Source organism: Nyctereutes procyonoides, unplaced genomic scaffold (assembly GCF_905146905.1).
Source record: "Nyctereutes procyonoides isolate TBG_1078 unplaced genomic scaffold, NYPRO_anot_genome, whole genome shotgun sequence".
Lineage (NCBI taxonomy): Eukaryota > Metazoa > Chordata > Mammalia > Carnivora > Canidae > Nyctereutes > Nyctereutes procyonoides.
Genome location: NW_026575144.1, coordinates 6,732,824 through 6,760,365, shown reverse-complemented (window position 1 = coordinate 6,760,365; position 27,542 = coordinate 6,732,824). Strand labels below are relative to the sequence as shown.

The window sequence follows — 27,542 nt, the reverse complement described above, 5'->3', positions numbered from 1 at the left end:
CACCAGAGGCCTAGATTTAGGAGATGGGATTAGTTTGGGTTCAACACAGAGTATAATCTATATTCCAGTTTCCACAATGCTTGGACCCCAGCATTCACCTCCTATCTCCCAAGTGATCTTCATCCTATGAGACTTAATTCTGGACTAGTGATAATTTAGATGGCTGCTGGTGAAGTATCAAGTGCTTGTTTTGTTACCGTGGAAGTGGCCTGCTATAGGGTGGTCAGCTCCATACCTTCCCAGCAGCATCTGGAGAGGCACTTTTCTGTAGCAGGAGATTAGCTACTTCTAGCTTCCCGTATTTTGCTGCCACGTGAAGGGGAGTAAATCCTTTCTGAATAAAGAAACATAAAAATAATGAACAACAAATGATACAAAGGCATCACTTTCCTGAAACTGATGACTTATTCTAATGATGAGGAACAGTTAAGCCTGCATTTAAGGACAAACACTGGAAGAGACCAGCTCGAGTCTCCTTATCAATAAGGAGGAGCAGAATATTTACTCTCTCTCTGTTGACTGAGCCACAACATGCCACAAATTCTGGGGCTACTCAGGCCAGGATGAAGGTGGAGAGCTGAATCTGGGGTTTATCCTAGAGCTATCTTGGGATTTCACATTTTAGGAAGAATAGCCTACTAGGTCTCAGGCCCAATTTGGATTTGGAGAACTTGGGAAAATCCAGAAAAGTCTGGACCCTCCATAATCTTGTATCACCAGACTGGAGCCTTTCTCACCCTCTTCTCCAATTTTTGTGTGTATATACATATCTTTATGCATGTTCCCATCCTCAGGGGTGGGAGTCAAAGAGTCTCTCATCTTAGCTACCACAGGTGAACTGAATAAACATGATCCTAGCCCAATGAATATGCAAGAGTTGGGCATTCAGAGTTGAGTAGCTGCTCTCGCTTGCTACCTACTCCCACAAGGGTCCAGGCATGCACTATATACTATTATGGAGGGTCCTAAGCATGAGTCAGCAGTGGAAGGGTCATCAGTACATTTGGCCTCATGAGACTAAAGCCAATTAGAGTTAATGGGCAGCTGGTATGGTGGAAGGGCTAGGACACTCAAAACCTCATCAGCTATTACTCTGTTTCACATATTAAATGAGAGACTGTGCATCTTAACTCTGCTGAAGAGCCTAAAGAATCTCAGGGCAGTGGGTGGGAGTTGAGGCAGTCATGATCATTTATTCAGATAGTTTCCCAAGTATTTCCAACTATTGTAATTGCCTTGTGCATTGATCACACTTCTCTACACCCAAATAAGAGAGTGAAACACCCATTTCTACTTTCTAAGACATGTCATAGGCCAATTCACCTTTCTATCACATTTGCTAGGTGTACATAGTAACACCAAAAGGTGAGCTCTAAATTTTGCAATCTGCACCTACAGAGCAACTGAGTGGTTGGTAATGGCTCTAAGGCATCAGAGTTGAGATTTTAAAAATTATACAAGACAACAGAAACATAGGAATAACAACAAACAAAAATAACCCAAGAAAAATTCACCTCCTGATTTGAAAGTAATTTTTATACTTGGACTCAGCAAGAGAGATCTATGGCTATGTTTTTAAACCACCATTTAAATCTATCATATAATGTGCAAGAAACATCTGACTCTAGATGTCAATTATGCTTCATTAGAAGATAATGGACTGAGAAACTCAAGACAAACACACATACCCAGAGTTACACTGTTCCCCACCACCACCAAGACTTTGTTGACCATGTTCATGACTACCCTGGGATCTCAAGTATCGATGTTGTTATATAGCTTTGTACCTATTGCCATGCTGGGAGTTATAAGGAGGATGGAATTTAGGGAAACACAGAAGAATTCCAAGAATCACTTCCATACCTTTGTTGTTATAGATAGAGATGCGCCATGATCCAAAAGGAATGCAGCTACATCCTCATGTCCCTCTCGGGCCGAAAGGTGGAGTGGGGTGTACCCAGAAGTCGTGGCTGCATTTGGAGATGCTCCTTGCTGCAACAGCTGTTGTACTATATCTGCCTTCCCCAGTCGGGCAGAAATGTGGAGTGGGGTTTGGTCATCCTAAATGGCAAGGTAGAAATACAAGGCTGACTAGCTGAGAAAATAATGGTGACAGTGTGAGATATTCAGCAAAATTGGCTTGGTATCAGAGGCTACATTCAACTCTTGGAGTCAAGCCATCTCATTTATCTTTAATGTTCAGAAAGATGGAGATGGTGGATCAGAGCACTGTAAACACCTTTGAGTTACCTATTAGTATGAAAAGTATGAAAGGCAGCTCTCCATTTCAGCTTATGGGTGAAACCATTCCTTTGATACAAGGCTTGATGTGTAACTAACAACACTCAGAAAATGTGAGGTTTCCTGTAATCCATGGTTGGGTACAGCCTTTCTAATCCATTCTACTCTACTGATTAAGCAGATTGAACCAAGATCTTTAGATCAGAAATGAGAAAGGTGCAATCCAGGGGTCAAATCCTGTTGCTGCTGGAGTTTGTAAATAAAGATTTATTGGAACACAGACGTGCCCACTTGCTTATGTAGTATTGTCTATGGCTGCTTTTGCTCCAGAACATCAGAGCTGAGCAGCTGTGACAGAGATGGTGTGTCTGGCAAAGCCTTAAAATATTTACTCTCAGGCTCTATTCAGGGAAAGTTTGCTGACCTCAGTCTCCAAAATTCTCTGTAAAATGCACCAACTGGCCCCACAGTACAGTGGACACTCCAAGTGTGTGTCTGCTGCTCAGAATGGTACAACCTTTGTGCTCATCTGCAGATTTTATGCTCACTATGATCTAGTTGTGTTTGTTTCCACATTAGTATGTTTGTACTAGTTACATTACTACTTTGTGCTATATTCACACTCATTACTTTAATTGTACAATCACACAATATGTTAGCAGGTAAAATATGAGTATTAAAGGGAAGGCTTAATTTTTCCCTAAGAATACTAAGTTGAAAGCTTTGGAGAGCTTTGATAAAAGTTGATAAAAAAATAAAACAATTGTGGTCAAATTAGATCTGGGTGAGACAGCTAAATATGTTGGGGGAATATTATAAAAGTCCAGAAATGATTTGCATGCAAACTGCTTCTTACATGTCTTGCTTTCTCTCTACCTGAAGCTAGAAATTGCAGTCCATGTAAATAGATGGCAAGTAAATGTATATTTATATATGAAGGTTAGATTACATGGTTAAGGCATTTACATATCTATTTACGATTCCTGACCTGAATTGCCATTTTGATAACTAGACCACCAACTACCCATCTCAATAGTGACAGATAAGTGGGTTTCTTCCAGAAGCTAAATACCAGGCAGAGGATGGAGCACTCCAACTCTAAGTGAAGGTAAATCCCTGAAACCATTCCAGTTCAACTCTCAGGGCTTCACAACTTGTGAAGAAAAAGTAGAGTTCCTTTTACCTTTTATGGCTGTGACAAATGACACGTAAGTCAACCAAAAGAGTTGAATCATACATCTGAATTACGCTACTTCTAGAAGCTTTGTGTCTAAGACCTTCTCTATGGAGTGTGAAGAACTCTGGACCAAGGCTAGGTTTGGCTCCAATTCTGTTAGGGGGCTAGCAATATGCCAAGTACACAGAGTTCTTTCTGGAACTAAGTTCTTGTTCCATTTAATTTTGTAAAATAATTGAATGGACAAATGTGTAGGGATTTTTTTTTTTTTTACAATATCACATGGATAGAGATTTTTGTCATTACTTTATAAAAGTATCCCTGCAAGAGAACATGCATGTGTTTAAAAGTTCTAATAAAACCAAGGGTTTTTTCCTCAATAGCACATGCTTTCATGTGTTGCACATACCTTGGCTTTCGCTTCTACCTGAGCTCCGTCTTGTACCAGGTACCTCACGACTTCGGCTTGGCCAGATCGAGCTGCCATGTGCAGTGCTGTTTCTCCTCTCTGGGGAACAGGAGCCAAAGGTAATTAACGGCAGCTCTAAAGAAGGGTGGCATGTTTTATTTGCATAAAGCTTGTGATGGAGGGCTTTTTTTTTTTAAGTAAAAAATAGTCCTAAGCATTTCCTTGTTGAAAACGAGGAAAGATAGGAAATTCAAAACACAAGAAGCTCACATCCACCAGATTCATGATGGAAGAACTGGTTTAACACTGGGGAGTCCAGTCTCTGGCAACATCAGAAGTGTTGCTCCATGTGGCAGGGTTCCCAGGGCTTGAAAGGTGAATCCCCTGAGAGCCAAGCAGGAGAGGAAATGAGCGGAGGAGGGCAGCTGGGGAGTGCTCCACGAGAGAGCCCCACACCTTGCTCAAGGGAGGCCACAGCCACCTGATACTGAAGACTGCTTCGGTAGCTGGGCAGGATGCCAGCCATGTCTTGGCACACCTTTGTAGTTTTCAAAAGCAGTGGCAGTTTGGATATTTGTGTATACTTCTTATACCTGGACCACACAATCCAAATTGCAACGAGAACAAAATATAAAAACCCAAATCTGCAAGGGCAACGTAGATACCCCTGAGGTCCAGAGTTGGCTGGTGGATGCTGGTTTGCACTCTCTGCTTTACTTCAGCAGACTAGTATCCCGGTCTTTGGACAGTCTCCCATGGAGCCATTTCCTTTGTCACTGGACTCCTCCACCCTGACCATGCCTTCATTTTCACCAGAGAATTTAATTCAGATTTCCATTCATTGATTTAATAAAAAATGGAAACAACAGAAAACATGGGGAGATGGAAACAAAAAGTCATAGAAATAAAATATATTCTCTCACACAAGTGATACCCACCTAAAAATTCCTTTAATGAATAAAACCTTGCTTTACAGGATATCTGCCTCCATGGAAGGATATACAAAGACACATTTCACATGTAACTTGTTAACTATGTTTACTGGAAAGGCATTGGGGTATAGTTTACCATATTATCCAGGGTTCTCTTTATGAAGGGAGATATTCTCTCTCTGGCATTAGTAACAGAAAAGGTTATGTGTCAGTTGAGAAGCTGGCCTGTTCCTCTCTTGTGGTTGTGTTGATTGGGGATCCCAGAAGAGAGCCTTACTGAGGCCCACTCACAGGGTGAATGTGCAGGACCTTATGGCTTGCTCTTTCTGTGCCAGGATATGGTTCATTTGACTTTTACTGCTTTGGTGGTCCTGAGTCCCAGGCCTACCTGCTTGTTCTTCTGCTTGTGATCTGTTATACTAATATTACTATGATGTCAAACTTAAAGTCCTATAAAATAATGTCAAATGCCATGTGTAGATCTAGGGTGATAAGTCGCTTCTTCAATACTTACTCTGATAAGAGTCTCATGGTTCTGTAGAGCAATGATTAGAGTGGGAAAATAATACCATCCAATAATCTATGAATAGGGATTTGCTATGAACATGGTTAAGCATAGTAAAGAGAAAAATTACTTTGAATTTACTTGAAATTACAGTAATGATAATTTTGAGCCTCAATGTGAAATATTTCTTAAATGCTTCTATTGTAAAAAAAAAAAAAAAAAAAGAAAAGAAAAGAAAAAAAAGAAAAAAAAAGAAAACTTCCCCTCCACAAAGGTGATTTTTTAAGAGTATAATACCCCAAAGTAACATATCTGTGAGGTCAATGCACACAACCCTAAGTCCTAACAATTTGTGACCAGCTAGTGATTAAATGGATCTTGCCTTTGAAGTAAAGGAAACCACTGTTATTCTAAAATTTTATCCTTTTAAGCAGTCACAGTAAATAGTAATTAATTTAATTATAATAAAAAATAAGTAAATAAGAGTAATCTTCATCAGTGTCTTAAATTATGTCTTACTCATAATTGGACCTTCTTTCTTAAAAGGGTACTTACCACATTGGTGGTGTTTGGTGAGGCTCCATGATGCATTAATTGTGATACGATATTTACATGCCCCATGAAGGCAGCAACATGGATTGGGGTAAGGCCCGACTAGGAAGAAAAGAGCAACGTGTTAGATTGTGATCTTATCATAAAAAGGTTTTGTCCACCAGCCTCCCTGCCTGTGTTCCACCCATCCACCCACCCATCCATCCATTTATCTACCCACCCACACACCTTAATAACATAACCAATGGAGTAATCAGATCAGAAGCTATCAGGCCATTGCCTACTATGGCCACAGATTCTATAAGATAAATGTATCAGTACATAATCATCATTTCCTTAAAGCAGGTTCAGTGATTATGTCATATCCACTAAGGAAGAAAGATTTCATATATTTTATAAAGATCAATGAGAAAAATTAGAGAAAAAATGACTTGAAGCTTTCTTCCCCTTTGCTACCAAAGCTTCTTTATCCATATAACTATGTGTGTGTGTGTGTGTTTGGCGGGGGGGGCGGGGGGGGGGAATATGCATGTGATTACATACACGTGCACAAAAGTTGACTTTATTTCAGATCCTAATTTGGTCTTTAAAGATGATTCACATGCACTAAGAATCAACTGATTACATTATACATGAAAGAGCATGGTACTTAACACAAGGCCAACCTTCTAATAAATGAGCAAATCAGCATTAATAGCTTTAATCATTTAATTTTTAACTTGATGAATATTATAAATTAAAGTGACATGATTATGGCAAATAATACAATGGTTGCTAGACTAGATTTTAAATGTTCTGTTTGTCTCAAATCCTACACACACACACACCCATATACTTGTGATTTTTATGTGAAATGATGCCATTTATAATTTTTTAGAATTTCATTCCACTTGCAGCATGAACATCATAATTTGGTAAAAATACTTAATATGGCTAGAAAAAGCTAATATGGGTGTGTGTGTGTGTGTGTGTTTAAGAGAGTGAGAAGGAGATACTAATCTCAACAGAAATTTGAGAAATGTCCAAAAAAAAAAAAAAATACGTGAAAGGAGTTCGGCCAAATAAAAGTGAGGTAAAAGGCAGAAAAGAAAGAATTCTTGTTGACCCGTTTTCAAATAGTGGGAATTGAGGAAAATTGGGGAAAAGAACTGTATTGTAATTTGGCACTTTTTTTTCCATCAGCAGGGGGAGTCATTAGAACGTGTGCAGGGCCAAGTCCTCGTCTTGATCCACCGGCCTCTGAAAGCTCTGAGGGAGCACAGGGCTGGCAGTGGCCTCTTCTCAGTGGCTGACATCTTGGGATATTTAGTCAAACGTCAGTCAAAAAAAATTTATTTCAGAGCCCATTCTGACCTTTAAAAACGGTTGCCATGCACCGAGAATAAGGTTTTAAAATAATAGGTGCCATAATAAAGCCGTAAGAGTGACTAAAGAGCAAATCAGTATGAATATTTTCAACCATTTAATACTTTTAAAACCGCATTACAAATCAAGGCAAATATTTCATTTGCAGATAAGAAACTGGGGCACAACAATAGTCACTGGGCTAGATCTCACATTTTATATTTACTTCAAATGCTTTATTGATGCATTCAACAAGCCTTTACTGAATGGCCTACACTGTGTTGCTGGCATCTACAGACCAGTAAGACTCAGGCCTGCCGTAACAGGGCCTGTCCTTTCTGGGGGCAGGTGAGGCCTTATGACTCTCGGTCATAAGTAAACCGGCTGGATAAGTGGTTTGATGGAAATTGGCACAGAAAGAAGGTACTCTGAGGAGGAGCTCCTAGACCAGGCCAGGTGGTAAAGGATTTCTGGGAGAAGATAGCCCCATATCCCATCCTGAAGGATGTGTAGGATTAGCTGAGCCAAAAGGGGGTGACGTATGGACAGTACAGAGATTGGGAGGTGAATGAAAGGATGTCCAGTCTAGGGAAGTGCTGTGCCTGGAATTTATGGAGAACAGAGTGCTGGGGTGGGGTAGAGTTAGAGAGTCTGGAGTGGCTGATGTCAAGCTTGGTTTGCTGTGTTGCAGGCCCAGCACTGATCCTGGAGGAACATTTCTCTGAGTTCCATGCCAGTTTGTACAAAAGAAACCTAGAGCTACTCCTTTTTCAACTTTAGCAACTCTGTGTTTCATTAATTCTGAATTTTTAGAACGAGAAATGTTCAGTTTACAAACGCCCAGGAGGTGGTGTTATACAGAGTTTCTCAACCTTGGCACATCTGACATTTTGAGCCAAATAATTCTTTGTTGTAGAGGGCTGGCCTATATGCTGTAAAATATTCAGTAGCAGCTGACCTCTAGCCACTAGGCACCAGTAGTACTGTCCAGTTGTCACAACTAAAAATACCTCCAGACATTGTCAGATGTCCCCTGGGGGGCAAAATTGCCCCCACTTGAGAAGCACTGCATTATAGGATTTCATGTAAATGACACTTTCAGCTATGGCACCACTTGCCCCTGCATATGGAGCGGGTGTTTTGGATGATGTGTTTGCACTCATCCCCCTGTACCACCTGTCTGTTCTCTGGACTTGCAGCCCATTGGGTGAGGGTTCAGTGGCACCCACACACATGGCAAAACTAGCTGCTCATTAAGGATGGCTCTGGAACTGTACCCTCATATGGCCTTAGGAACCCTTAAACTCCTACTCCCCTCACCTCGGTTACGGCTTGGATGGATGCACCGTGTTTCAGAAGGAGTTCCATTACTTTAATTCGGTTCTTCTTGCAGGCAATATGAAGAGGGGTAAAGCCATTCTGGAGAGGACAAATACACAGAAGTACGTGACTGCATGCCACTGAAATCCAATTCCTCTGAGTGAAGCAAAGTCTTTGCAACATGGTGTTCTTTAAGGATTTGGACAATGAGGGGTTAAACAGAATGCAAATTGTTTTCTGGAAGCGTAGGTAGTCTCACTGCTCCTAGAAATGCACAGTACTCTGGTGATTATGAACAGGAAGTGAATTTTTGTCACAGCCTCCTGCTAGCATTTTTTTTTTTAGATTATTTTATTTTGGAATTCACTCTTCCAAATAATCTGTCCCTCCCTCCTCCAATCTCATTTCAAATACAAACTAAAAACAACTGGGCCCAAACATTTGTCCTCAAGCCAAAACTTTGCCAATGCCATTCAGTATTCTCCGCTGCATTTTAGGGCACCTACGAGACCAGTTTCTAGAATGTTTTCATCCTTTACAGTTTTAAGTTTCAAATAACTGCTAACTCCAAGGAAGCAGGAAACAACCCAAGGTTATCTGGATCATTTGCTTTAGTATTTAATTTAATAAAGAAATCTGCTTTTTAACAAATGACCTCCCAATGGTACTGCCTGTAATTGAGACCACGGAGCATTTTTCAGTTGCCACAAAGGACTCTAGAGTATAAAAGCTCACATCAGTGTCACTACAGGTGCTTCCATAGCCATCCTAAGACCATTCACCTGGCTATAGTCCATCTCAGGATGACTGGCTATAACCTTCACATGTTGTGAAATCTTTAGAGGCAGAGGAAAATGAGAGTGAATGTCCACACCCTGTCTTAAGGCTTTTTTTTTTTTTCTTGCATGGAAAAATGAGTCATGATGGCTAATTTCTTTTCCTCCCTTCTCAGAATTCAAAGATATGTCTGATACACTGGGCAGGTCAACAGCTCTTGAAATGCTGCTGTGGTAAAAGCTTTTAGAGTGACAATGACAGGCTGGGGTCAGAGTGCTCCTCAGTCCTCATGTCTCCTGCCCACAGAGCTGCAGAGAAGCTGGGGATCCATTTAGACAGGGAGACAGCACCAGTTGGAAAGGAACAGTGACCCTTCCTAAATCGTTGGTCAGATGACAGCCTTTACCTCAAAATTCCTAGTAAACTCACAAGTTTTCCCTAACATTCAGTGACTGATTTTTTCCAAAACATGAGTACCTATTCTGAACTAAATTTAAACAGCTTACCAAATTGGGGTAATTTATTTTTCCAAAGACAAAAACACCATCTTGCTAAGAAAATCAAGTTATAGCACAGCACAAGGGTTAAAATAACATCATTTTAGGAGTGAAGACAAAAATCAGACCCAAATTTTCATTTTTATCAGAAGGAAAAAGAGTTGAAAGGCCATATATTAACTTACATGGTACACATTATACAAAATTTCAGCTCACAATTTCCTAGACTGTTGATGTTTAAGAGAATGTTTTTTTTTAACTATTTTGCCTCATGTTTTTAGAGTTTAGAAGAAAATTTTAAGTCACATAATTATAACTTTACCCTCAGTAATATAAGTGGGACCACCTGAGTCTTTTTTATACTTACACAGTCTTTGGGTCTTATTTCTGTAAGAGATTCACCAGTGTGACCATAAAGAGATTAACTAATTAGCCACATCAGTCTTGTTCATGTCAGAAATAGGTTGTTTCTTCAAAGGATATTTGACAAATTTGATAAGAAGTATATTCTACTTAATTAGACCTTTTATTTTTATCTCCTCAAAGTAATCCCTTCACATGTGGAGGCAGCATGTTGTCAGCAAGACAACATGGGCTGGACCTGTTGGCTGAGCCACTCACCAGGGCTTTGGCATTGGGGTTAGCTTTCTTGTCCAGGAGAACCTTGGCGACTTTGTAATGGCCACAGTGGGCAGCCACGTGCAGGGCGGTCAGGTAGTCATTGGTGACGTCATCCACGGGCACGTTATGCTGGAGGAGAAGCTGGACGCAGTTTAAATGATCCCCTTGTGTGGCCATGTGCAGTGGAGATAATCCATTCTGTAACACATAAGAAACTCAGAATTCATTCTTTTACTTTTTAAATGCAAATGTGCCAAATACAAAATATAATACAAATATGAAAAGATGAAAACCTAGTGTTTCACACAAAAATGCCTTCTCTTTTCAAAAGGTTCTTTTTTTAAAGTTTTATTACTTAAATTCCAATGAGTTAACCTACAGTGTAATACTACTTTTAATTTTAAGCAAACTCCATACTATACATGGGGCTTGAATTCACAGTCTCAAGATCAAAGTCACATGCTCCCTACTGAACCAGCCAGGCATCCTCTTTTTAAATGGTTTTCATGATTGTTTTGAACTGCAGCAACTTTTAAAACCAGTCCTCTCACTTCTTTTATCAGTTTCTGATAAACTGATAAACTGATTTCTTTTCTGATTTAAAATTAGTGTGAACTGAGGCACCTGGGTGGCTCAGTCAGTTGAGCATTCGACTCTTGATCTCAGTTCAGGTCTTGATCTTGGGGTTGTGAGTTCAAGCCCCACATTGGGCTCCACACTGGACATGGAATCTACTTTAAAAAAAGAAGTATAAATTGCAAATAGTGTCCATTATTTACCATATTCCCAGTGAACTGGAATTCCTTTTTTTGTTTGTTTGTTTGCTTGTTTTTAATTAAAGATTTTTAAGCAATCTCCATACCCAGTGTGGGGCTTGAACCTACAACCACAAGGTCAAGAGTGCAAGCTCCATCGACTGAGCAAGCTGGGTACCCCCAGAATTCTTCATATTAAAGAGTGAAAAGGATTAAAAAAAAAAAAGCAGAGGTAGTTTGGTATTCATTGCACTAGTTTTTATTTTGTCTTTATAAGTTACTAACACTTAATACAGATACTATATTAATTTGCTTAATAAAGATCCGACTGAAACAACACATTTCATTTCATACCTATGTAGAAATGAAAAATTCCCCCTTCCATCAATCTGGTGCCCCCATGTGTCTATAAGGAGGAAAGGCAAGTCACTAATTGCTTGCCTCAGTTTACATCAACTGGGTCCAGGGACACAGTTAATCATGTGTGGGAAAATAAGTCAAAAATTCTTTAAAGAGTTGCAAGAAGAAATGAATAGGCTCAAAGGCAAATGAAGCCTTAAATACAGGTTAGAGGGACAGTTAACATCCAGTACTTGTTCCCAGGGAAGGCAAAAATAAGATATTAAGACGTCAGTCTTTTCAAGCACACTTCCTTTAAATATGGAGGCAAAGTAGAGGAGCCTGGGAAATTTCTAGAGAATCCAATTATCAAGAGAGGCTCTATTAATCACTGTAATATAGTCTAACATATCTGGGGGTAGGTGGGAAGTGAGTGTAAATTCAGTTTCCAAAAAACTTGTTATCAGTGAGCTTTGAAAATAATGATGTATTAAACAGGCACTGATGACACAGGTATTTCTGAATCCTCTGGGTCAAGTTATTTCCCCTAATTTATCTATAAATGATATAAGATGGGAGATCAAGATAGGAAGAAGCAGTGCAAGCCTTCCTCTAGCCTCTTAATAGTACCATTCACTCACTGTGATATATTTCAACTATTTGTATTCCTCGAAAGCAAGAGGTTCATGGATTATAATTTCCCCAGGTTGCCTGGCAGAGAGCCTTGGATTTATAGAGAAATAAATATTCATGTAAATTTAAAGACTTCATATATGGTCAATCAGAATATTTCTGTCTAAAAAATTCCACTTTAACATTTTGAATCAAAGTAGACACTAATGTGAAACAAAGGATGGGAACATTTCTCATTTGAGATACTGCCACCCACAAGCATATGCACTCATGCACTCCTTTACTTCCTGCCAAGGCATTCCTTTGCTTTATATTTTGATACAGTCTTAGGGGCCAACAGTGAAGTAAACAAAGAAACAACATCTCAGAGAACAAATATTTCATGGAGAATAGCAATGGAAGGCAGTGCCAACCAAAGAAGGAAATTCTCTAATGACACACAAATAACAATATATGAGTAGGTAACTTACAGGTCGTTGGAGAAGGAGAAGAAAGGAAAAGAGCATCTGTCCTAGGGGCAAGGATCTTATTACATACTGCAACCTCATAAAGCTGAAAATATAGATCCAACTTGGTGGGTTTTCTTAAAAAGATGAAAGCCTTGAGGAATTAGACAGATGGCCTTAAAGCCAGAAACACATTCATTCACTTAATGTTCATTCAGGAAATGTTTTTTGGAGGTCTACTATGTGCCAGACACTAATTTAGGTGCTTGGGGTACTGCACCGACGGAGGTAAAGTTCTTGCTTTCATTTTACAAAAGAGAGAGATAGCAGACAGGAGGATAAGCTAACAAGAAGGCCTCTGTGAGAAGAAAACATTTGAGTTGAAAAATGGGTGGAGACTGCAGAGATCTGGGCCAAGCTGAGGAACTCAATCAGATGAGGACAAACCTGGTGTATTCCAGGAAGCAGAAGCAGGCCAGCCTGCTGGAAGACGGTAGGGAGCAGAACAAGAGATAAGGTAGAGAGGTGGTCAGATGCTGGTAAGGGATTTATTAGTGCAGGAGGACACTTCTGGAGAAATATGGTGGGTATGACCTATGCATACCCATCCTTTTCTAAACTCTAAAGTAATTTAAAAGATAAATTTTGTAAGGGCATGCCCACCCACATCCACTCCCAAATCACACAGGAAAGGAAACAAAAACAGATGTGTGATGTCTATAAATTTTAGAATGTGAAAGGAAGGTTGAGAGTGTTAACATACCCAGCAGAAGAGAGAAGGCGGAGCGCTAAGTGTCTGTGGATGGGCATCATCAGTGGTGTACTGGTAAACGTTTAACAACAACAGCTCTTTGAAAATGAAAAACCCCGATATGTAGCATTTGCCAATCTCCATGGTGTAAAGAACCCTGTGATGACTGATTTCAAGCCATCAACATGTCACTGAATATAGAATTGGAAAAAGATGTACATAATAGGCTCAATGATCTGGCTCCAACATACCACTAGTGAAATAAAGACAAGTGATTTGTCTCTCAAATGCCCAAAAGGCAGGAACACAGGACACCTTGGAAGATAAAGATGAGGCTTAGAGTCAAAAGAAGGATTGGTTCACCTGTGTATGGAGCTGTCAGGTTTCCAGGTCCTTTGGACCCAGTAAAGCCAGACGATCTCCCTATGTCTCTTACAGGAAATCAAGAGTTTAGTGTCTGACGAAACTGAAGCAGAGAGATTCTGGATGCAGGAGCCTGGACAGAGCATTGGACAGTGGTGAGGCTCTGGACTAAGACCAGGTACTCACAGAAAAAAGGGAGGATGGTATGGTCATCAAGAGTTAGACTGTCTGGGTTCAAATCCTTGTTCTACCATGAGATAAGATATCTTGAGAAAGTCATTTTATCTCTTTGGATCTCCATTGTTTCATCCATAAAAAGGGAATAAAAGTAACATTAGGACCTCATTGTGAGGATTAAATGGATTGATATATGTAAAGTGTTAAAGCCTGCTGTGTAGTAGATAGCATGTAAATATTCATTCTCACTATCATGATTGAAGTGTGCAGAGGACCGGGAGAATGACAGCCCCTTCTTTTTCTTACTCTGCATGTATTTACACAGCTGTACACTGCAAAAGATTGGAAGATTCATCTCTCAAAAAAATTGAACTTCCCAGAAAACAGGGCAGCTGATAGGGACATGGGGGGCCACCACCACCTGATATACTGGAGTGGAGCCCTGCCTACACTCACATAGAGTTTCTACTCAATTGCTAGTGTCTGACACTGATGGTCAGGTACAGACATTTGTGGGTAACACCCAACATAAAGAGAGAGTCAAAGCCAACAAAGAGAAAAACAAAAAATGTGAGGAATTAGGGACAAAAGAGAGACAGAAAAAAAGTAAAGTTATCTTGAGTGTTCTCAGAAAGGTAATAAACTATATTGCATCCATTACACAAGAACTGGATGCTTAAGGAAAAGAAACTATCAGAGAGCAAGAAAATGTTCTTGCATGTTACAAACACAGAAGAAAAGACATCAAGGAAATCTCTTGGAAAGAAAGAAAAGACAGAGATGAGCAAAAGGGAGAAAAAACTGAGACAGCAATTTTATTTTTAGCTATGCCTTACTGTTCTGATAAAATGAAAATTAACTTTTAAGAGAGTAAAGGTTTCTAGGCAGGAGGTGACATGAGTTGGTTGACAGTTTATCTGGCCACTGTGACCGCATAGGGAGTGGGACCGGAAAAGAGCAAGGTGGGACACAGGGGACCAGTAGGAAGCTATTGCAGGTATTGCAGGGTTTAGTCTGTGGTGAGGTGGCTTGAAAGCAGTAGAGGTGGAAAAAAAAAAAAAAAAAGACTTCTTGAAAGGAAAAAAGCAGAAACAGAATGGCTTAGATGAGAAGTACTCAAAAGGCCAAGGTGTCATCACATACCATGAAATCTTGTGGCTGTTTAACCCTGTGGGTGATTCCTCCCTGCCTCACTAATATAAATCCTTCATTACAAGTAAGTGAGGGGATTATTCAGACCACCTCCACCCTGGTCCATCTTCACTGGGGTTGTTGAGGAAACATTGACCAGAGAGCAAACAGGAGTAATTATTTTTTGTTGTTTTGATGATGTTTAGAAATAAGGCTTTTTATAAAGCTTAGTGCAGCTTCCAAAAATCACTGATTAATGTAAGCAGTAGGGATTCAGGTAGTTTATGTACCAAAATTTATTTACAAATATCCTCTCTTTTTAAATAGTGTCAAAAAAGCTTTGCCATAAAAATCTAGAAGACATTTTGTAAAACATTAGTTTTTGGGCAATCATCATGCATTCCTTTTGCATAAGTCAATTTCCCCAAGGCCCAAGCAAGATGCAATCTTTGCAATGTTTCATTCAACGATATCCTCTTTAATAATCTGTAAGTCTCAAGAAAAGAACCAAGGGGATGGAGAAAGAGAGCCAGCACCCATGCATTAGAGACTATAGATCTGGTATTTTCTTTCTCCAACAAGCAGTCATTGCTGAGCTACGGAAATATCATAGAATGATATCAAGCAGTCAGTGTTCCTGAAACAAAGTAAAAACAAAAGCAACGCATACAAAAGTGACTTTGTGGTGGAGTGGATTCTATCAAAAGGCTTCATAAGCCCGAACAAATTGTGAAGTTCTCCAAAGATCAAACTAGCTTACTCTTAATTGCTAAGTTGGAATGATATCATTTTTCTAGGATTCAAAAGGCAGTTAAATAAGTTAAATAAGCAGTAAAGGGCTGTAAGGCTAAATAATGTCCAAAAATTTGGGAAGAAATTACCTTGGTTTTTGAAAGAATGGGGGCAGCTCGATCGAGCAGCATTTCCACCACCTGCTCATGGCCACTCCTTGCTCCACAGTGCAGGGGCGTTAGACCGTCCTGTTGAACAAAGACAACATCTTCTGTTAGATCCGATGGGAAATTCTGTAAATGCAGTGTATTTCTTCAGGATTTGGTGTAACATCCAACAGGCTGTGGACCTGTGACTTTCAAACACTTAGTCAAATATATCAAAATAAGTTCCTATTTTTAACTAGAGAACTAAATTTTTTGTAAGTTTAAGTAGTTATAAATGGTTAGTTTCCCACATATTAGAATACTGACTGTTAAAAATAGAATTGTTTCACTACTCTTTCCATATCCGATGGAATTGAAATGCCGTAAGTAATTTGATATTTTCCATTTAAAAAAATAGAAAATAATTCCTTTTAAAATAGAAATTTGTAATAGGAACTTAACATTGGTCCTTTCCTTCTTGCATTTCTGTTTCCATTTCACTTCCCCTATAAGGGGAAGTAAAGGATCTCAAGCAGACTCCCAACATGGGGCTAGATATCATGACCCTGGGATCATGATCCTGAGAAGAAACCAAGAGTTAGATGCTTAAATGACTGAGCTACCCAGGTGCACCTATACTTGAATATTTTTAATTAATTACTGTATCATATCTCTTTGCTATGAAAATATATGTTAAATTTTAAAAAGTTTAAAGATTTCCTGAGAACATAAGTCTTTAAAGCATCAAAAATAAATCTCCAAAACAGAGTTACTATAATTATTCAGATACAATTGGTCAAAATAGTGAAAACATATTACAAACTTTATGATTATTAAAAGTACCAACTTATTAAAAAGTTCCTCTCTTAATGAGATGTATGTGTCATAAGTACTTCATGTATCTATTAATGAATATTAATTATTGCTGAATGATACAGGGTCAGCATCAACATTATCCCATTTTTAAAAAGTCAAATGCAGTTTTAAAATTTTTTTCTGGGACACCAGTGGTTGAGTGTCTGCCTTTGGCTCGGTTTGTGATCCTGGGGTTCTGGAATCGACTCCCGCATCAGGCTCCCTTAGGGAACCTACTTCTCCCTCTATCTCTGTCTCTGCCTCTCTCTCTCTGTGTCTCTCATGAATATATAAAAATCTTTAAAAAAAATAAAATAATTTTTTCTATATTTTACAAATAACAGTATAATTAACATTTAGTGTTTCAGGTGTACAATATAGTGATTTGACAATTCCATGCATTATTCAGTGCTCATCCTGATAATTGTATTATTAATCTCCACTATCTATTTCACCCTTTCCCCCTGCCCCCTTGCCAACGTCCCCTCTGGTAACTATCAGTTCGTTCTCTGTAGTTCAGAGTCCGTCTTTTTGTTTATCTCTTTTTTCTTTTGTTCCTTTGTTTCATTTCTTAAATTCCAAAAATCAGGGGAATTAATGACTTATTTCACTTAGCATTTTACCCTCTAGATCCATCCATGTTGTTGCAAATGACATTTTTTATCACTGAATAATATTTTGTTGTATATATATATATATATATATATATATACTATATCTTTTTTAAAAAATATTTTATTATTCATTTGAGAAAGAGGCAGAGCATGAGCAGAAGGAGGGGTAGAAAGGGAGGGACAAGTAGACTCCCCACTGAACAGGAACCCAATGCGGGGCTCAATCCCAGGATCCTGAGATAATGACTTAAGCAGATGTCAGATACTTAAACAACTGAGTCAGTCAGGAGCCCCTATACCACATCTTTATCCATTTATCTATCAATAGACACTTGGGCGGTTTCCATAATTTGGCTACTGTAAATAATGCTACAATAAGCATAGGGGTGCATATGTCTTTTCCAATTAGTGTTTTCATAATTTGGGGGTAAATATTCAGTAGTGGAATGAGTGGATCATATGGTGATTCTATTTTTTAATTTTTTGAGGAACCTCCATAGTGTCTTCCACAGTGTCTGCGCCAGTTTGCACTCCCACCAACAGTGCACAAGGGTTTCTCTCCCCCCACATCCTCACCACTTGCTGTTTCATGTGTTTTTAATTCTAGCCATTTGACAGGTATGAGGGGATATGTCATTGTAGTTTTGATTTGCATTTCCCTGATGATGAGTTATGTTGAGCATCTTTTCTTGTGTTTGTTGGCCATCTGGATGTCTTTGGAGAAATGTCTGTTCATGTCTTCTGCCCATTTTTACCCAGATCATTTGTTTTTTGGTGTTGAGATAACTTCTTTATATATTTTAGATACTAACCCTTTACCAGATAAGTCATTTGCAAACATCTCCCATTCAGTAGGCTGACTTTTAGTTCTGTTGTTTACTTTTCTATGCAGAAACTTGTTATTTTGATGTAGTCCTAATAGTTTATTTTTGCTTTTATTTCCCTTGCCTCAGGTGATATATCTAGAAAAATGTTGCTAAGGCCAATGTCAGAGAAATTACTGCCTGTGTTGCTCTCTCCCATGATTTTTATGGTTCAGGTTTCACATTTATGTCCTTAATTTTTTAGTTTATTTTCATATATGGTGTAGGAAAGTGGTCTGATTTCATTCTGTTGCATGTCACTGTCCCCACACCATTTGTTTTTTCCCATTGTATATTCTTGTCTCCTTTGTCAAAGATTAATTGGCTATATATATAATCATGGGTTTATTTCCGGGCTCTCCATTCTGTTCTGTTGATATATGTGTCCATTTTGGTGCCAGTACCATACTGTTTTGATTACTACAGCTTTGTAGGATATCTTGAAATCTGGGATTATGATATCGTCAGTTTTTTTTTTTTTCTTTTCAAGATTGGTTTGGCTATTTGAGGACTTTTGTGGTTTCATATTATTAGGATTGTTTGTTCTAGTTCTGTGAAAAATACTGTTGGTATTTTATTAGGGATTGCATTAAATCTGTAGATTGCTTTACTTGTTCTTCCAATCTGTGAGCATGGAATATCTTTCCATTAGTTTGTGTTGTCTTCAATTTCTTTCATCAATGTTTTATAGTTTTTGGAGTATAGATCTTTCACCTTCTTGATTAAGTTTATTCCTGGGTATTTCATTACTTTTGGTATAAACGCTATACTAATATTTGCTTTTATAAATGATACTGATGAGACATCTTGTCTGCATAAATAAGTAGATGGACTTTTGTTAAAGCAGTGTCACTAATTCTTTGAACTGAATTACATGCCGAAATCGCCTAATAACCTTTCACCAAAGACTTTTTTTAATGATACATCATAAGACAACTCCATTAGGTCCTTCATTTCTGTTAGCAGCAGTGGGTTTCTAACCATCCAATGAGCAGAAGAATTCGTTATTCAATCATTAGAGTCACACCACTGTTAATATGACACTGGTATTCTGAACTGTCCTCCTTTCTCCACTGGGGGCCAGATGTGGGAGAGTTAGGCGTTTCTTTAGTACTAGTGAGGAAGGACTATTGTACTACAGGTTAGATGGGAAAGGAGAATTAGCAGGGAATTAAGGAATGTAAAGATATTCATGTAGAACTATCTAAGTGGCCCCAAACTCTATGGAGAAGCTTTTACATACCCCAGCTAATATGTTCCCCAACTTGACGATTCCTGTGGTTGACAACTGCTACCCTAAAGATAGTCACATTTTAAGATACATCAGAATGTAATTCACTGCATTCAAATCACGTTCTAGATTGTGTGAATGGATCTTGAAAATAACCCTACTTATCCTAATGTTTAATCAGTGAGGTACAATTCTATTCCTTGACTTTCAAATTGCACAACAGCATTTTGCTAATAAAATAGGATAAAATAAAATCTGAGAACAGATTAAAAAAAAACATCATGACGTCCAAATGTCTTCCCAATAATGTAAAACCTGAAAATATCTGAAGGAGAAATAATAATTACATCTACCCTCCATCACACACACACACACACACACACACACACACACAAACATCCCACACAGACCCTGTCATATGGTGATTTTATTTTACGAAATGAAAGGTCAAATTTGTTTCATTTTCTCATAAGTAGACTCTCAGACACAAGAGGTAACAGAGTATGTGCAGACATGTTCAAACTATGGTCACACAGAAAAAATAATTATTTTATCCTAATTCATTTATTCTTGAAAATTATCTTCCCCAAAGCAACTGCTACATACTGAATGAAGAGTGTTTGACTAGCTAAGAGCAGAATCTGTCTTGACTCCTCAGTCCTTTGAAACACACTGTTCCTTACAGACGTGCATTTCTGCTGATTTCATTTTTTAAAAAAAAGTTTTAATTATGGAAAATTTCAAACCTATTTCAGACTAAAGCAGACTGAATAGTGTAATGAGTCTCTTGATGTCTGGTGTTCAGCATCAACTGTCACCTCCTGATCAAGCTTGATTCATCCATATCCCTGACCTTTTCTCCTTTCTTATATTATTTTGAAGCCAATCTAAGCTATCATATCATTTTATCCTCACAACTACCCTGACACAAAAGGTATAATCTTCATGTGATAAATGAAGACTCTAAGGCTTCAAACAGGTTAAATGCCTCGTCCAAGGCTGCACAGGCTGACTGTAGAACTTGGCCAGGCAGTGGGGACAGTCCGGGCATATCTTGGGAGGAGTTAGAATGACAAAGCCCCTCTGCTCAAACTTTCAGCCACCCTGAGCCTTCCTTTATCTACATTCTGCAGCTGCTGCCTCTGTCTGGTCTCTGGTGTTTGTTTATTAAAAACTCCCAGACTCTAGAGACTCAGCTGGGGAAGGTAATTTTTTCATCAGCTCAAGAGCTGAGAAGCACCATTGTTCACTATAGCCATTGTTCCTTTTATCACCTGGCTTCAATGATAAAGCCAGCTGGTTCCCCAGGGTAGGATCTTCAGTTCCTAGAGAATGGCAAAGAGCTACCTGAAGCCTGGCTCTTTCAACTGTACTTTTACTTGCAGTATTTTTAACATTGATGGCAAGTGGCTGACTCCTTTGGATCTTTGGCAGATTTGCTCTGAAACTTTTTGAAAATGCGTGACTTCAAATAGCCAGCATCCCGGCAGGAGCGATGCCTCATCAGAAAGCTGTACAAGATGTCACGACTGCCTGGTCGTACAGGCAGTGCCGGCCTGGCTGAAGGAACATTCACAGGTCAGTGGAAAACTGGTGCCTAGAGTTAATGTAAGGTCTTTAATTAGCTTCTCGGCTTTTACAGTGACAAAGAAGACAGCTCACCAGCTGACCCACAGCAAGACTGAAAGGTCTCTGCCATGTACTGATTCACACTTAGTTCAGTTAAAAAAAAAAAAGAAAAGAAAAGAAGAAAATCAGCTGGCACTGACTTGACTTAATTAATATCTATATTTTGGACACAAAATCAAATATTTACATTCTGAACTGATTTCTTTTGCTTTGAAATGGGTGAGGCTTATTAATCACGTTCCTGAAGCATATGAAGCCCTGTGCTCAAGGAGACTTTCAACAACTGTGGCTTGTTCCTTTGCTAGCCTCAGTTCCCCAGGGGAGCATGGGCAGCCTTCCCGGGTGCCCGCCCCAGCCCACAAACTCTTGGCAGCTCTCTGTTCTCTTGCTTCTCTGCACTGCCCACACCAGGTACCCGCAAAGGGCTCCCTTTCCACTTTCTCCAAGACCCAGATTTGTACTGTTTTAAAGTAACTGTGTTCTTAGAAGGCTTTTCCAAAACTGGACATAACCATTCTACTCGCAGGATGTCTGCCTTGTTTTCTATATTTCTCTAGGGGGAACCTCTAACTTTTTACCAACTATCTCAGTTAGTTGTGAGTAGTCATCATCCTTCCAAATAGTCTGATTCTGAGGACAAGGCTACTAGTTTAAGGGGTACCTGAATCTCAGAGAGGAGGTGACTCGGTCCTAGGTCCATGAAAGTGGCTTAATAAAAATGAGTTAAGTGAAGGAATGAGTGAGCAAATGAATTGGTTGCAGTGCTGGTCTTTCAAAAACAAAAAAAAGATTTTCTGGTTAGTTGGTCAAAAATTCCTTTCCTTGTCATCCTTTTTGTTTAAGACTAGACTCCTTTTGTACTTCAGATGTGCTATCGTTTGTCTTTCTTTCCAGAAAAATAAAATTCTCAATAGATAAGTGACTTAAGAAATGTGACTAAAGACCATGGCTAGTCTTTTCAGCTCTCAGAACAAGAAAATATCAGAGGAATTGTTCTAAATAAGCTATTTTCTCTTATTTGGAATACGATAAGCTTAACAAAGAGCTCTCATGGCTACCGTACTTTAGCACAGAGCAGTAAACTGGTGTGCTCCTCTCTCTAAAACTACAGCAGTGTTTTCCAATACAAAAATGAGGATTCTAACCTGCTCCCAACCCCTAGAAATTTACAGTTAATATACAGGATCACTTAGGATGGGTCCAGGGCCAAAAAGCAGTTCTTCAACTGCATACCAGTGTCGACCTCCAGTTTGCAAATGCTTGACAAAGGCAATTCCCAGGGCTCCAGGGAGGCCGTCTCGTGAATGGTGGCATGTGCATTTGGACAGGAGAGAAGGAGAGAGGGATGCTGAGTTGCCATAGTAACATTATGGGGGGGAAGTGAAATTGCATGGGGTTACTAGTTGTTTTTTTTTTTTTTCCCCAATTCCCCTGATTTTTAAAGTGCTAACATAATGAACAAGTATTCCCTTGGGGAAAATTCTGAAGCAAAGCCAACTGGCTGGTCCAGATCTCATATTTCATCGCAGTGACAGTAATCTTATTACTGAGGTAGGAAACTGTACTTTACTGGCTGGACAAAATGCTCTGTTGTGTTAGCCTAAGAGCAAAACCTTGCAATTCGAAGGTCAAAAAGGCTTTCTTTCAGCTCCTGTTTTGCTGAAAAGCTTGGAACAGGACATTAAGGTATCACACCTAAGAATGCTGCACCAGATTACGTTATTAACAAGCTGAAATTTGCTCAAAGCCAATACTGAAATGATACAAATTCATGGCTTGGGAAATACTTTCAAAAACAGACATTTATTTTGACTTATATTCTGTAGGCTTTCTTTCCTTCCCTCTAAGCAAAAATAAATAAATAAAATCTCACTCTAGAGAAGGAAATCAAGCAGCTCTTTTCCTATATCATGGATATAAAACAGGATGTGATACTTAATTGAAAACTGAAAAAAATGAAACAAAAAGCAGGTACTACTCAGGGAGGGGAGAGTTATAATACAGTTAAAGTAAAAGGGCAGCAATTACAGTCCAACAGTAAAGCTATTCTCATGTCTGTATTTTTTTTTACCAGAAATTCTGACTGTATCCTCATTTTGCATGTGGCTGGCAGTTGTAGATTTGGCCTAGGAGGGAGTACATTTTTCGAAACCCCCCTGTTGTTATAGGCACATTATATTTGTGATCTTACTGAATCCTTAAAACTCATGAGAAAGGCATTGGAAGTTCCATTTATAGATGAGAAAGCTGCTCCAGAGGATGAATGTACCTACTCGAGGTCACATGCAACCAAACGGCTGGAATCAGTATCTATACTTAGGCTTTCCTCTATCTGTGGGATTGGATTCCTTCTACTATAAAACAATCTCCTTTTAAGATCTAGAATTCATTTCTACCATTTATGCATAGGAAAGAGAAATATCTCTTTCTAATTCCCTTCCTTCCTGTCCCTGTCATACATCCTGTATATTTAAAATTAAACGAAAACAGGGCAAAATCCTTCTGTTGTTCTCTCTGCTTAGAAAGCCACAGCCTTCTGAGCCTAGAACACACCCTCATACTATTTGTTGTGTTCTTTGGGTTTTTCTTGTCCCTCTTGTTTTGTCTTCTTGGGGTTGAGAATGATTTAGGATTCTAATCACTGAATCATCACATATATCATTGGCTAGCTCCTCCTTTGGCTTTTTAACTACATCTTTTCTCTTTATTCTTCTCTTAGTGGTTGCCCTAGGCATTACAATATGTATCCTTAATTTAAGTCTAAATAGCATTGTGTTATTAATCATGTATCATATACTAATATTATATATGATATATGGTATTAATATTATATAACTTCACATATAAAATGAAATTCTGCAATATTACAATTCCATTTATACTATTAGCTTTCCCTTTTGTGCTATAAATGTTGGATTTTTTTTAAAGGTTTTATTTTTATTCTTTTTTATTTATGATAGTCACAGAGAGAGAGGGAGAGGCAGAGACATAGGCAAAGGGAGAAGCAGGCTCCATGCACCGGGAGCCCGATGTGGGATTCGATCCCGGGTCTCCAGGATCGCGCCCTGGGCCAAAGGCAGGCGCCAAACCGCTGCGCCACCCAGGGATCCCTAAATGTTGGATTTTTAAAAAAATGTTTTATTTATTTATTCACGAAAGACACAGAGAAGCAAAGACAAAACCAGAGGGAGCCAGAGGCTCCCTTGTGGGGAGCCCGATTCAGAACTTGATCCAGGACCCCGGGATCATGATCAGAGCCAAAGGCAGATGTTCAACCACTGAGCCACCCAGGTGCTCCTAAAAATCAGATATTACAAACCTCAGAATAGATTGATAGTTTTCTTTAATCAAATTTTAAAGAATTACTAAAAAGAAAAAAAATGTTCTGTATATTGATCTGCTTATGTATTGTCTATAACTCTTCTCTCCTTTTTTAGATCCACATTTCTTTTTTTAATAAATTTTTTAAAAAAGATTTTATTTATTCATGAGAGACACAGAGAGAAGCAGAGACATAGACAGAGGGAGAAACAGGCTCCTTGCAGGGGGCCTGATGTGGGACTTAATCCCGAGACGGGATCATACCTTGAGCCAAAGGCAGAAGCTCAACCACTGAGCCACCCAGGCATCCCTAGATCCCCATTTGCATATGGTATCACTTCCCTTCAGAATTAAAAACTTCCTTTAATATTTCTTTTAGTGTGAGTTTGAGGATAACATGTTATCTCAATTTTTGCTTATCTGAAGCTGAATTTTGCTCTTATTATGAATTTATGTTCATTGGATATAAATTCTAGATTAACAGATATTTTTCATTTAGCACCTGAAAAATGTTCCATTGCCTTCTGGCCTCCAGTGTTTGTTTGTTTCTTCTTCCTCATCTTTTTTTTTTTTTAAAGATTTTATTTATTTGAGAGAGAGAGAGAGCAAGAGACCAAGAGCAGGGAGAGGGGTAGAGGGAGAAGCACACTCCCTACTGAGCAGGGAGCCCAAAATGGGGCTCAATCCCAGGACCTGGGGATCCTGACCTGAACAGCAGGCAGATGCTTAACCAATTGAGCCACCCAGGTGCCCCTGGCCTTCAGTGTTTCTGGATAAGAAGTTAAATCACAGTCTCATCATTGTTTTTCCATTTATAATGCATCTTATTCTCTGTTTGCCTATACATGTTTTTCTCTATCTTTGACATTTAGCAGCTTCACTATCATGTGCCTCTATGTGGTTTTCTTTGCATTTATCCTCCATGGGATATGCTGTTTCCTGAGTCCAGGGGTTGTAGTTTGCGACTGAATTTTGAAATACATACATCTTTTTTTACTCCATTCCCTTTCTCTCTGCTTCTTGGACTGCATTGTATTTAGTCAGCTTGCTAATGTTCCAGATGTTGTTGACATGGTGTGAACTTGATTTTTAATCCTTTTTGTTTTCTGTCCTTCATTTTGGATGATTTTTATAACTTGTGCTCAAGTTCACCAATTCTTTCTCTTTTTGTATTCAATCTGTTCTTTATCCCATCCAGTGAATTTTAAAAAAAAAAATTAGATATTATGTTTTTTAGTTCTAAGATTTCTATATTTTTAGATTATTTTTCCTGAAATTCATTTTTTCTTTTTTGCCTTACTCATTATATCTGTCTTTTCCTTCAGATATTGAACATATTTATCATAGTTATTTTAAATTCTATTAATTCCAACATCTGAGTCACCTATGGGTCTGTTTTTATTACCTAACTTTTCCTTTGACTGCAAGTTGGATTTTTTTCTTCTCATGTATATTACTAATTTTAAGTTATAGGTTAAATTTAAGTTAAGTATTGGATATTGTGAATAATATGCTAAAAAGACTCTGATCTTACAGGGACTTGATTTTAGGGTTTCAATGGCAGTTCAGTTTTGGTCTTATTCCAAGAGTAATCCCTTTAGTCCTGTGACACAGTCATAACTTCTAAGATAGAGTCCTTATAGAGTTAATAAAGAGCCAAAGATGTTTACCAAGCTTCCCTGATGTGGTGATTATCTTCCTTGCAGCAGGCACTGCTGAACTTTCCCCTTAGCTTTCAATTTTTTAACTGTTATTTCCCTCTGGCCTCCTTGATGTTTCAATCCCCCCAAAATATATAGTTCAGGGCTCAGCCAAGGACTGTGGGGAGTTTATATGTTTATTTCAGCACTCCCTTTGTGGTTCCCTCCTTTCAGTGATTCCTCCCTGAATATCCAGCCACTCTTACAGCCCCAAACTTGATCCTCTGACCTCAAGACAATAAAATTATGACTTACTCCATGAATTGTATCACAGTACCTGGCATATAAACATAGATCTCATCTTGTATTGTTTAGTTCTTTCAAAAGTTGAATTCACTCCAATTTATGCCAAGTTTTGATTACTGAGCTACCTAGGCATCCCCCTTCAAAGTGATTTTCATGTTTTGAAAACTAAGGGCATTTCATGATTAGTTTTATTTTTTTAATATTAAGATTTAATATTTTTAGAGAAGCTTAAGGCTCATAGCAAAATTTGGGGAAAGGTGCCATTACCCTTCTTTGAATCCAAATAGATACTTTCAACTAGCTTTTAATATTTGTGACATAAAAATAAAAAAAATTAATCTATTTTTGAATGCCATAAATATTTTAAAATTTGTCTTGACTGATGTAGAAACAGAGTATTTTGCATAATTTCAAATGCTCTTGTCAACATGTCTATGTTAGGACTCTAGGGAGGAAATATTGTATTAGAATTTTCTCTTTGATAGAAACTATTTTATGACCATAAAATATTTAATATTTTCTTTAAGGATTTATTTTTAGGCAGAGCAAGACACTTCTGAAAATAAAATAGAAAGCAAACATCAGGGATGCTTGAGTGGCTCAGTGGTTAGGCATCTGCCTTTGGCTTAGGGTGTCATCCTGGAGTCCCGGGATCGAGTCCCACATCGGGCTCCCTGCATGGAGCCTGCTTCTCCCTCTGCCTATGTCTCTGCCTCTCTCTCTCTCTTTCTCTGACTCTTATGAATAAATAAAATCTATAACAACAACAAAAAAAGAAAGCAAAAGCCAATACCAATATTTCTTTCTTCTTTGTATTTAACCTGTGAAATAGAACCGGTTGCATTTCTGGGAAAGGACAGGCTAAAATTACAGGGCATCCAAGTGTCTCCTGACACCTTCCCAGAATAGTAAGAATTTAACAACTGACAGATTCAAGGTATTCTGAAACCTTTTATCTACTTGCACACAAATATCTCTTCATGCTCATAAATCAATTGGAAGCCATTAACTTCAGGGAACAAACTTATATTACCAAAGTATCAGTATAAAGTCAAGAAAATTAAGACCTTTTGGCAAATTAACACTAAGGAGAGTATCTTTTATTTCTATATATTCAGCAAAAGATGCCAGGATGTGTGCTAAGTGCTACAGATACCAAGATGAATGTGTGCATCTGAGGGCCTACGTGGAGCCTTGGATGTGATGTGGTAGTAATGGGACTGTATGAGGATCTG

The 27,542-nt window shown here is 38.6% G+C and overlaps 1 protein-coding gene across 6 annotated transcripts in view; it reads right to left on the bottom strand.

The window, feature by feature from the left end:
* ANK3 (ankyrin 3) overlaps positions 1–27,542 on the bottom strand; it is a 326,326-nt gene that overhangs the window by 145,526 nt on the left and 153,258 nt on the right. For all 6 annotated transcript variants that reach the window (XM_055308774.1, XM_055308770.1, XM_055308772.1 and 3 more), the window contains exons 9-15: positions 15,852–15,950; positions 10,376–10,573; positions 8,481–8,579; positions 5,820–5,918; positions 3,828–3,926; positions 1,864–2,061; positions 236–334 (exon numbers count right to left, since the gene is read on the bottom strand). In XM_055308774.1, the coding sequence (XP_055164749.1) occupies positions 236–334; positions 1,864–2,061; positions 3,828–3,926; positions 5,820–5,918; positions 8,481–8,579; positions 10,376–10,573; positions 15,852–15,950 (891 nt within the window). The remainder of the gene's footprint in view (positions 1–235; positions 335–1,863; positions 2,062–3,827; positions 3,927–5,819; positions 5,919–8,480; positions 8,580–10,375; positions 10,574–15,851; positions 15,951–27,542) is intronic.